The 13,100-nt window shown below is 38.2% G+C and overlaps 1 protein-coding gene across 1 annotated transcript in view; it reads right to left on the bottom strand.

Annotated features, from left to right (window-relative positions):
• The window catches only part of dnm1a (dynamin 1a), a 313,554-nt gene extending 311,306 nt beyond the window's left edge, over positions 1-2,248 (bottom strand). The window contains exon 1 of the mRNA XM_067249828.1: positions 2,088-2,248. Within this exon, the coding sequence (XP_067105929.1) occupies positions 2,088-2,248 (161 nt within the window). The remainder of the gene's footprint in view (positions 1-2,087) is intronic.
• Between the last annotated feature and the right edge of the window lie 10,852 nt (positions 2,249-13,100).

Below are 13,100 nucleotides of genomic sequence, written 5' to 3'. Positions count from 1 at the left end.
ACACACACACACAGACAGATAGAGATTTCTCACATTATAGTAGAGATTTCCAGGGAATGTAAGCAACACAGAAGCCCACATGATCATTCTGCAATAACAGGGCAATTTCTACAACGGTTGTAGTGAACATGGATCTGTTCCTTGAATACAAGGCTGCATTTAAAACTTGCATGAATCATACAGTGTATAGTTTCATATTATATAATGTATATCTTTTTATTAAATATTTTTTGTTCAACTATTACAGACATGGTGCGATGGCATGATTATTTCACTATCTAGGAAGTCTCCTGGCTAAAAATATGAGATTGCTTGTTGTTGATTATGTGGACAACCACAGTTACTGTCTTGAAGTGAAATAACCAATAAAATAGCATGTAGCTGCCCGGAACATCCAGATTTATCAGACAACAGGGACCAATGAAATTGCGTGTTGTTAAAATGCTTTGGACTTTAAATAGATTAGAGATAATCCTGTTGAGTAGTGTCAGGACAACCTTAGATCCCTCTCCACTATGCTCTCTGTTCACTCACTGTTACTCCTACATGTCTATTACTATTACTTGACTTTTATTCCTTAACCCAAGCCATTTTAAACACAGTTAAAAGCAAAGTATATATAAAATCTGCCCCATTTCACTTCATCCCTGCAAGAGGAATACAGCAATAGACATAGTGTGAGCGTAGAGTACATACTTGTACACTATTTATGCTTTAATGATGGTGTATAACTCTGAGCCAAAAATAAAGAGAGTGGGTCCATAATATAAATTTCATGGCTGATTTCAGTACAATAGGTAAACCTAAGTAAACAAACTAAATTATATGGTCTTGGTTGAATGCAACTTCCCCACTTATTAGTCCCTGGTAAGTGTCATCCAGACCTGCAGGTGATCAGCTAATTAAACCCATGGGGAGTAAGAAGAAGAGAAAATGAAAGAGAGAAAAGGATATAACAATGAAAGATAAGGGACAGAGCAATGAGAACGAAGCCTAGATTGAAAGAAGGTTTTCCTCCTCTGTATTTCTCTGAGTGACGATTGTTTCTATTGAAAGTAAAAAGGATTGACGGCAAGAGGATTACTGAAGGGCAACAGACTAAGTCCTAGTAGAGATAAATTATTAAATGATGGGTTAGGGTTAGGGTTAGGGGTTATGTGTGCGGGGGGTAGAAGGAAAAACAGACAGAAACAGGGTGGGGTAGTGTCAAATAAACACTTTTGTGTTGTGTGTGAGATAGATTAGAGAGAGAATGAGAGAGATATTCTTCATATAAACCAAATTCAAGTACGGGGTTTTGTGTGTGTGACCAAGAAATTCCATCTGATGGCAGCCAATCCTGAGACAGATAGCAAACACAGATTACATGATTGTCAGCTAGTCAGCACTCCTTTTGTCAATACTACAGCAAACATTTGTTCTAATTGCTATTGCGAGGCTTGCCATATCAAACTTCGGTCTTGGAAATCTTAGAACAGTATCAGGAAAGACAGTTTGAAGGATTTCTTTGCGCAGTGAGTGATTGGGATCATAGTTAAATCAAATCAAAGAATGTGTATATCCTGTCTCTTTTATTCCTTTCGGTATCCCAAGGTCAGTAAAGACCAAATCTATCTAACAACCATATAAAGCTTTCTTATTCTTTTTTTTTTAACCAGGTATCAGAACAATGCACACATTATAAGATAATACTCCACAATTGTATTTTAAACTGTTAAATCGTTACCATATTGAATAGACAATTTACATGATAAATAAAATACTGCCGTTTTTACATTCAGGAGACATTTACTGTGTCACTAGGACATTTACAATTGCATGTCCATGGTATTAGACATACTTTCTTATTTTATCAATGATACAAACCACCCCTTTTGCTATTATGAGTAAATTACATGGCAAGACTTCCTCAAGAGTTTTACTAGGGGAGGTTTTACAAAATCGACAGCCAATTGTGTCGTTACTATTTTTGAGGTTTACGACAAGGTAGGCTCAAATGGTGCTGGGTTTGGATGCAAAAAATAATTGCGGTAGACTGGCTTTACTCAGAAAAAAAAGTTCAGGCACAGGAAAACTAAATTACTTACTTTCCCACGAAGTTCTCCAACACCGAACTTTTCCCGGCACTCTGTCCACCGACAACAGCGATTTGAGGTAGGTCCAGTGTGGCATTTTGACCAATGGAGGAGAAAGCATCCTGCATTCTGTTCACCATAGGAATCAATTCTTCCATCCCCCTATTCCCCATGTTTGCTAGGAAACAGTTTCTCCTTCTGCAATACAACTAAATTGGGTAAAGCGTTATATGTTTAACTGTAGCGCTTGTCTCTCCCTGTCTGTGTTTGCAATTCCGCAGTTTTTCACTTGCAACCTCATTAAATAAAAAGCTGTAAATGACAATGCAACAACATACACTGGCTGCGCAACTACGTTGTCAGCTCTAAGCAAAGCGCTTCTTCTTTCATCCTTGTCTATGAGAGCTATGCTTTGCTCATCTATCCAGCGCAGTTAATTAGATCAGGCTTGTTCGAGATCCTTGAATGTAGGCTGTTAGGATTAGGATTAAGAAACCTGGGATAATGTCAGGCAGTTTCCACTTCCCGTAAAGCAGTGGCAGAAAATTATTTTTACAGACGAAATCCCAATTGCGCTGTGTATGGAAGTTTACACTCTTTATTCAAGTGGAATTCTTTTTTTCAATAGTCTATTCAATGTGCAAAATGACAATGCAGTACTCAATTCAGTTTGAGTTCGGCTAAGCCTATTTCAAATATTTTTTATGAAAGTAGGAATGCCCTTTATATTGCTAAGGTTTTTTGAACTCTATTCAAAATGGCAATATTTTTCAATTGGCAATTAAATTAGCAAATTGGTCTTGCAATTAAAAATTCTTTGCAGCAACACTATTGACAAGCAGATGGGCAGTAGAATCGGTCCGTGTACTTTGCGGCCAATGGATTTTCATTTTGAAATTCCAAAATTGAGTTTCCCGACTACCATTTAGAAATAGGAAAACAAAAAACGGAAAACTACCCATTTTCCGTTTTTTGTTTCGATAATAGAAAACGAAAAAACTACCTGTTATCAGATTTTCTTTGATGTGCTTAAACATGGAAATCGGGGAGTAAAATAGTGTGTGGAAATCTTCTTTCTCAATTTTGCATAGATTTTTGTGTTGTGACCCGGAAGTTGCTCCCACGAGCTTGACAGTCACTCTGGTCCGCATATTCAGGATGTCAGCAGAGGACGCGCTGCCATTTGTATTGAAGTAAATCAGTGACATAATGTTTTGAATTTTAAAAGGCATTGAATACTTAATATTGAAATTTAAACAACACCGAATTCACATATGAATATATATTTCAATGAAAAAAACTAATCTGACCCCAAAATTCAAGACTCGGAAATTCAGGTTGCTCAAATTCGAGCCCCCCTAAAAAATTCTAGTTTAAAAATGTCGATCCTATCAACTTCGAGCCTAAAAATTTCTATCTTAAAAAAATTGAACTTTATGGAACAATAGGGTCATTGTAATCAATAGGAAATCATTGTTTAAATATGATTGGTATGAAAAGGGCATTGTGTTTGTGAATGATGTTATAGATATCTGGTAACCTTTTGGAATATAAAGCTTTCTTCGACAAATATAATTTAAACTGTACTTATAGAGAATACAACAAGCTCTGTAAAGCAATACCGATACCATTATTACAGTTAGTTCAAAGCACATTATTATATGTAAGAATAAGACCCTTACCAACTTTACCAAATGTTTTTATTAATGATTGTACTTTATTTTACAGTAAATGTGATAAAACATATATTAGTGATACTAAATATTTTTTTTCATAACAGAGGATTGTGTGTACAGGTTCCGAATATGGTTGCATTGTCCATAAAAAACAAACATTTTAAATTCATTAAATGGCCCATTTCCCAAAAGTCAAAGAGACTCACTTTAAAATAATTTATAAAATATATCCGGTCGCTGACTTTCTTAGAAAAATATTCAAATTTGGTGTAGAACCTTCTTTATTTAGTGAGGTGGATGATGAGACTCTGGAACCATGCTTCAGTCTGATGTAATCAAATTTTGCATTGAGGCTCGATCGATCTGCGAGCAATTTTATCATTCATCTGCTCTGCTATGCGCCCTCTGCTGACATCCTGAATATGTGACTGTCAAGCTCGTGGGAGCAACTTCCGGGTCACAACACAAAAATCAACGCAAAATTGAGAAAGAAAATTTCCACACACTATTTTACTTCCAGATTTCCATGTTTAAGCACATCAAAGAAAATCAGATAACGGGTCGTTTTTTTTCTTTTCGTTTTCTATTATCGAAACAAAAAACGGAAAATGGGTTATTTCAAAACAAATCCATTGGCCGCAAAGTACACGGACGAGAAGAATCCGTGTATCATTCGTTCTTTCATTTTTCAATTAATAAACCGAAAACCAAAAACTATTGTTTTTCTTGTTATTCAATTGAGAAACCAAAATCGAAAAACGAAATCGAAAAACGGGCCAATTGCCGAAAATTATTTTGCATTTTTTTTTGGTGACCCAGAAGTTGTGACCCAAATGACTTCATGTATTCCACTAATGTATCTTAATCTAGATAGCCTACTCAAACAATCATGGAGTTTTATATTGTTTTATATTATTATACTTACTGTAAGTCGCTCTGGATAAGAGCGTCTGCTAAATGACTAAATATATTGTTTAGACTAGCCTATCTCCCTTCAAAACAAGCCATGGATAAAGAAAACCAAAAGGAAAATAAATGTTACTGAAATTAGAAAACTTATAGAGTTGTATACTGAGAATAGAAGCGTGCTCACAGGGAAATTTAATCATATCAAAACAGAAACAATCATCTTGGAAATCGATCACCAATAAAATTAACAGTGGATTTGTGCGATCACGGACGACTCTCTCGCCTTAATGCCCTTTCCATATGTTGCCTATAAATAAGATGCGCTGCATGTGCGATCAAACTGTTGTACATTATAATTACTATGGATATTAGTCAGATTTTCCAATTTACGCCTGCTCCACACTAGGCGTAAAATGTACACCCAGGTGCAACACATAAAGGGCTATCCCTAAGTCTAACTGGTGCACTAGTCGTAAATTTAAGTTGGTCGTAATTTTCAGTTCTATGTCGGACGTAGCGTTATGCCCAGGCATACGCCCAGCTGGTGCACTCGGCTCCTGAAGACTGTACAGATATTTTCAACACTTGTGACTTTACGTGACTGAATGAAATTGGAATTCTTCTAAGTGATGCTATGAATTGGACTGGTTTCTAATTAGCCTTGCTGGACTTTGCAGACTCCCTGGGATATGATTTGTTTATGCATTTGTTTTGTAGTAGTGTATGTGTACTTGTATGTGTTGTTTGTAACTGCAAATGCTCTCAATAAATTAATAAAAAAATAAAAAGACATAAGAAGTCATTTGGGTCACAACTTCCGGGGCACCAAAAACAAAATTTCAAAATCATTGGCCCGTTTTCGATTTGGTTTTCGATTTTGGTTTCTCAATTGAATAACAAGAAAAACAATCATTTTTGGTTTCTCGTTTTTGGTTTCTCAATTGTAAAATGAAAGAACGAATGATACACGGATTCAGTAGCCCTACTGACACACCAACCCAGTCTCATCTCAACTTGTCAAATATTGACGCTTGGGCAGAGCCCTTTGGCGTCATTATACTGACGCCGGGGGCCGCCTTTGTCGTCGTTTTTTGACGCCTAGGGTTGCACATTGACTTCCACGTTAATATGTTCGGCTTTTCCCGTAGAAAATTCTGAAATATGGCGTTGTATTTTGGCGCATTAGGTCACCCATAGATTTTGATGAGCGGCTTTCGGATTTTTACGAAACGTCACCAAAATAAATCGGGTGATTTCGTAAAAATCCGGCCGATGTGCTTTCAACATGTTTTTTTTTTGTGTTATCCAAGACAAACGTTATAAATGACTTAAATGTTATTTATGGACATAAAAGTTATTTATAAAATGGACTGATACAAAATAAACCGATCTAAAAACCTATGCATTAAATTGTTTATGAAAAAATCCGGCGGAGGAGGAATATAATTTTATTTTAATCATAATTTTAAGCACATGGAGGCAAGCACGTCAAATCCACTGAGAGCAAAACCTATAAATTATCCAACATTATTGTAAATGTATTATTACACACAAGTCGCTGAAAAGTTTGGCGCTCAACTCTCAAGATCTGGCTGGAACTACTTCTTGTCAACCAAACCTGAAAAGGTTTGCTATTATCGATGAGGTAAACATATATTTAAGATACTATCCTACTATGCAGTTTTTAAAATAGTTTTTTAGGTTGGTTTAATGTTATTATGTTTGACTTACATTGCCCAGTGCTTTGCATCACCAATATAAATTATTTGACTTTGAAAACGGCACAAATAGGCTAATACACTGTGTTTGCTAGCTAGATAGCTAGTCTAACGTTACGTCATGCAAGGTCATGAATCGCTGAACATTCATTGGACTCAGACCAATGTTTATCTTTGCTGGCGTGGTCCTTTTTACATCTCATAGCTTGCTACACTGCAAGCTATGAGTCTACTGTGTAGACTGGGTATGACATTTATTGTATTGTATTTTTCTTTCCTTACTTGCAGCTGAATTCACACATTTTCTGGAAAAGATATCCATACCTCACCATATCCTTGCCTTACAGTAATTCATTATTTGTCAGGAAGTACCTGTGTATACCTGTGTCAACCTACCTCTGTCTACCTGTGTTACACCCTCCACAGGCTCTGCCGGTCTTTCTGTTTCTGTCTTTCTGTGTGTCTTTGTTTGTGCGCATCTCCAGGCTCCAGTGATCCAGTTCATCCTACCTGCACAAGATCCACACCTGCGGCTAGGGATGGGGATCGATACCCGGTTCTGTAAGGACCCGGTTCCAAATTTCTCAAAACCCGAAGATCAATAAGGTCCGAGCTTTCGATACCGCTATCAAGACTAGGTAGGCTAATATAATGTAACTTATGTCTTGCTTGAGAGATACGTTATGTCATTTAAATCAAATCACTGGTGCACAAACGTACATCGATTGTCTAATCCCATCCCATCATCTTCCGCTTATCCGGGGGTCGGGTCGTGGGGGCAGCAACCTAAGCAGGGAGGCCCAGACTTCCTTCTCCCCGGCCACTTCCACCAGCTCTTCCTGGAGGACCCCGAGGCGTTCCCAGGACAGCTGAGTGACATAGTCCCTCCAGCGTGTCCTGGGTCTCGTTCTCGTTCTTTCGGTCACTACCCACAGTTCGTGACCATAGGTGAGGGTAGGAACGTAGATCGACTGGAAAATAGAGAGCTTCGCCTTTCGACTCAGCTCCTTCTTCACCACGACGGACCGATGCAGAGGCCGCAACAATGCGGACGCCGCACCGATCCGCCTGTCGATCTCGCGCTCCATCCTTCCCTCACTCGTGAACAAGACCCCGAGATACTTGAACCCCTCCGCTTGGGACAAGATCTCCTCCCCGACCCGGAGATTGCACTCCACCCTTTTCCGGTCAATAACCATGGCCTCAGATTTGGAGGTGCTGATTCCCATCCCAGCCGCTTCGCATTCGGTTGCGAACCGCTCCAGTTAGAGCTGAAGGTCACGGCCCGATGAAGCCAACAGGACCACATCATCCGAAATCGGAATCAGCACCTCCAAATCTGAGGCCATGGTTATCGACCGATTGTCTAATAAAATTACTAAATTAAATTGAATGGCCTGCCAACCGCCTTTTTAACTAAAAGTAGAAGAATTTAATTGGCTCACGCCCTACTTCGCTTTATTTCACATTTTGTTGCTAGCTACGATGGCTGAACGTACTAAGCGGTCAAAGGCTTGGCAACATTTTAATAAAGCCAAAGATAAAAACAAAGCGACGTGTAATATATATTAGAAGATAATTTCTTGTAAGGGGGGGAACATTACTGCAATGAATAAGCACCTCAACGTTGTGCATGAGCTAAAGGTAAAATGCATTCGACTGTCTTCGAGAAGCAATGGTGCCAACTCCAGCTGCCGGTCAATCCTCCTCATCAACCCAAGTTTGCATGGTGAGCGCAGTCAGCGCACCCCAACTTCGTAGCAAGTATCCATCGTCGACAATAATAAGCCTCAATAATAAGAGCCAGGACTCTACAGTGCAACTATTTCACTCGCCTATGTCCCTAAAATTTTATGCATGCACGAACGGAATTTCTTTTTACGAGCTCAGTCAGTGTGTGAGTAAAGACTAGCCTCCTCCACCCCGCTGCTGATCATTCAAAATATAGTCACTGGGAGCATGGCTCTGTGGGCTGCTTAAGCATCTTGTTAAACAATAACAGAGACAGAACATTATAGGGATTGTGGAAGAAATTGGGATTTCCTGTGTGCTTACATTAATCACTAATCAATAGAACTAGTCATTGGATACTAGTTAGTACATTTATCATGTAAGCTTGCTATTAATAACAGTATATTGTTTCTATGTGTCAGGTTAATAGATGTTCGGGGTCAGGAGAAAGTACTGGCTAAACGGTCCTTGTCATGACTACAAGGAGAGCTCCAACTATGAACTCTCTAGTGTGAGAGTTGTCATGTGTTGGGAGCAGTGAATCTTTCCCTGAGACTGTTGTAACGTCATTCCTGCCTGACTGTCACAATCTATGTTTACATTCTTGTGCGCTATTAAAGAGGGTCCTTCGGCTTTCGGAGCTGAGAGAGACCTGGTTGAGACCTAAGCTTGGTGTTGTGTTGTCATTTATGGTCAGAAGACCATAGGTCAGGTTTTCTCTCCCAATCTGCAGATTGATAAATACGTATTAAAATCCAGAACTCAACTGAACTTAGTCACTCCGTTTATGAAGAGACGGACAAAACACTTTCTTCATCAGGATGAGATAAGGAAGGTTTGGGTTTGGTTAGCTGTCCATTTAGCTAGATCTGGTGCCTTTTGTTGAAACGTGTTAAACTTTTCATAAAGTCTTGAACAATGACGGTTTGTCAATGTAACTTTTTGTCAACCAACCAATCACAGTCATTTATACTAGTTACTCATCCAGGTTGTGGATAGTACATCTGTAGTGGACAATTGTAGATTTAGTATGAGCCAGGATTCATTGTGCCAATATGTGCTCCTTTTATCCAGCCTCCTCCTGAGAGCAACACATTCCCCTTGTTTTATTTGACATCTGTTTTACTTAAGTTATTGTTATAAATGTGGTTTAGTAATCTTGTTTACATTAAGTGTTGTGTGGGTGCTGCTATATGTTTAACGTTTGCCAAATTCATTCATTTAGATGGTGGTTAGCTCAAGCTCAGGGAAATGGAGGAAGACATGGACTGGCAACATGGCAACAGCTCGGATGAAGATGATGATGATAGTGATGATGAAGAAGAGGATGATGCAGAGAATTGATTGCTTCTATTGGGATTTACGTTCCATTGCATGGTTTAGGCTCAAGTTAAGTTTTTGTGGCAAAAAGTGAAGCTAACGGTGGCTAATTTGCTAGCCACAGTCACTGACGTTACTAACGTCACTAACGTCACGAAAACTCGCGTGACTACCTTTAGCAGAACATTAGTTTAGCAGCTTGTTAACTTCTGGGAGATAGCTAAGCTAACTGCTTTACTGCAGGCAGCTGCAGAAACGCCACAAGCAGAGGCCAGGATGATAACTATTTACTAATTTTACTTTGTGATATGACACACAATTGTGATGTGTAATGTACAATATAAGCTGATATTATTAAGGAAGTACATATACTTTCGGAAACAGTAGTCTACTATTTCACTGAAGTATTAGCATCATGACATTAGCCTTTGTTGCCCGGGCAACACATACTACAGTGGTCTATGATGTATCTGTTTTCAATCGTTAAAATAAACATTCCTCACAAATACATTTTCGTTGTAGGATTTATTATGACATTAGTAAACTATTTGTTGGTGAAATTACCATTACCTGTGGTTTCAAACCAGTGTAGCTCACTGCAACGCTGTAGCCTACCCGAGACACTACTGAGTAGCTAACAAAAACATCTCCACAGCTGTTTAGGAAGTCAAACGGCGACAGAACATGTTCGGCACTCCCCTAACTTAAATCAAAAGTCTTAGGTGAAACTATCTGACTACTAACCTGAACTTCATTGCCACAGCCTAAACTTTGTCAATCTGTTCTTAAACCGTACAACGGAAAGTTAAGTCAAATTCAACCAACACAATCGCTACCAAGACGAACACAGCAGTAGTCTACTGTACAGTAGTAGTACAATTTACCGGGGCAGCTTCTCCACACAGGGCTATATCGCATTTTGCTTTGTTACTGACAATGATCGCTACCAGTGAGCTTTTTATGAATGAGCGATTTTCCACTAAATAAATGTCAAGCTTATTTAAGTTTTTGGGGGCATATTTTCAGTTAGCAGATGGTACTGTTTGAATCGCGATTCCATCTTCTACTGCCGGTAACGTCGTAGAATAGTCTTCAAAGGGGGTTCTTTATTCATGAATGAATGCAATATGAGTAGGCTAAATGCCTGAAAATATCACGAGAAGGGAAAAACTTAAAAGGAAGTTTAAGCCATAGAAATTAGATCAATTTTTACACCGGTCTGCCAAATGTATTCGTTTTGATTCAGCTATGAGGCTGCCTCTTGCAGGGGAAATGAGAAGACATCTATTTCATTCTACGCTTCACTCGTATTTTGAGTTGTAAATGAGCAGCAAAAAAAAGATGCTTTTAAATCTATGTAATCTTTATAATTAATAAGTATGCATTTTTATATAAAATACACAGGAATATCAGTTGTAAAAATGTAATTAAAAAACGGACCCCTGTGCAACCGACGCAAGCAAGCACACCCTACAATTTCCCCAGAAATTGTACCCTCTCTAGTGTGTATTACTGTGTGTTCTCTCCCTTTGATCTCTACCTTTAATGGCCCAGGCAAGTCAATTGCAACAGAGGCTGCCTCCAGACCATGACTGCAGCAGAGCACAGAGCATTATTTGTAAATGAGTGGTAGCACATAACACTTAACTTATAACATGGGTGAGTTGGTGACCTAGCTAATGTTTTCGGGTTTTTGTTTTAGATTCACTATTAGGTAAGGGAGCGTGCTGGCTCCGCCTTCCCATTGCGGGGAGGGCCAGCGGCTACCAGGTTTTGTTTTTCTTTTCACTAACTCAGTCTTGTTTTTCTGTTCAATAAACTTTCGTATTATTTTATAAACATTGACTTGCGTCGTTGGACTCACCTTATGTTGGCTGGCAGATATCTTGAGTGGGAAATTATGGGGATAAATTATCCAGATTGTTTTTGAAAGATTCTGATTTAACTCTGTATAACTCGAGACAACTATAATCTAAATATTTAGGCTACCACACACGTTAATATCAATGAGTGACCTTCGTAAATCTGAGTCTGGATGATGACGTAAAATGATAAGCGTTGATGAAGTTCTGCGTGTAATATAAATGCATTTTCTGTTGACAGAAATGAATGGGAAGATTTGGCGTATAAACTGCACGCAAATAGGGATCCTCCAAACGGAACCCTGAGTTAGCTGAAAGCTAATGACGGCTAACTGTCGTTCTTTAAAACAAATGATATTCTGAACAATCGTAAAACGAAGTAATCGGATAGTTTCTAATAACGTGTTTAATTATGCGAAATTACACATGATGACAAACAAAACCGGCTAAATATAGCTACCAAATAATCTTGCCATAGACCTGGATACAAGTAGCCTTTGAAACATTTAATTGAACTACAAATATGGCGTTGTTCAAAGTTTCGATCTATTGTTTAATGGAATACTTTGTAGTTCTTTTAGTAATTTGTGTTTTACACCAATATAATCTCCAATTTAATATCAGATTGATCAGAAATGTAAAATGTACATTTATTATAGATCAATAAAAGTTATATATAATCAGCACTACAAAAGTAAACTTTGGCATGTGTTTTTAATCATACGTTTGCATAATGCACTGTAAAAAGAATTATATTCAAGTTTTGAATGTTATTGTCACACTCTGCATGGAATGTCTCACAATAAGGCAGCATGCACATTTTCAGCCCGGTAGCTGCATACATTGGAGTACAAGACACATTTTAAATTTGGAAAATGAACACTTTAAGGTGGCGCTGTTGAGTCTCTATCTGGCTAAGAGGTAAGGCCATATGAAAAAAAGTATTTACTATTCCAAAATATTCGACAGGGCAAGCCATGAACATATACCACCAAGGACAACAAACCCGTAACCCTAATTTGATAGCGGGGTCTGTTTAGACCATGTCTTATGCAGAGCAATGATAATCTTTTAAGTTTGGGGATAAACAAATGTACAAGTGGGTCTGTACCCAAATATTGTTTAGCCAGTAAGTAAGTAAGTAAGACTTTATTTATATAGCACATTTCATACAAGAATTGTAGCTCAAGGTGCTTTACATAAAATCAATAAAAACAATAATACAAGTGATAAATAATTCAAACAAAAATAAAAATCCCAATAAGATCTCTGTTCAAGAGAGAAAACAACTTTAAAAAGTAGGAAAACCCTTTTGAGATAAAATTACTTAAATGCTTCGGTAAAAAGGTAGGTTTTAAGCTGTCTTTTAAAAATGTCTAGAGTGTTTGCTTCCCTAATATTTATGGGTAATTTGTTCCATAGTTTTGGGGCGTAATTGACAAAGGCCGAATCACCAATCTTCTAATGACTGCTTCTGGTGACCTCTAATAGGCCTGCATTTGATGATCGCAGTGTTCTAGCTGGTGTGTAGTTTATAAAGGAGTTAGCAATGTAGCTAGGTCCTTGTCCGTGTAGAGCTTTGTATGTGAGGAAAAGGACCTTAAAGTCAATTCTGAAGGTAACAGGGAGCCAGTGTAAAGTAGCTAGGACAGGACTAATGTGTTCTCTCCTTTTAGTTTTGGTTAATGATCTAGCTGCAGAATTTTGAATGAGCTGTAGTCTTTCAGTGGTTTTCTTGGGAAGACCAGTGAAAAGTGCGTTACAGTAGTCCAGCCGGCTGGATATAAAAGCATGAATTAACTTCTCTGC

The sequence above is a fragment of the Osmerus mordax genome, chromosome 14 (assembly GCF_038355195.1).
Source record: "Osmerus mordax isolate fOsmMor3 chromosome 14, fOsmMor3.pri, whole genome shotgun sequence".
Taxonomy (NCBI): Eukaryota; Metazoa; Chordata; class Actinopteri; order Osmeriformes; family Osmeridae; genus Osmerus; species Osmerus mordax.
The sequence above is the reverse complement of the archived record's forward strand: the minus strand, read 5'-3'. Positions and strand labels throughout refer to the sequence as shown.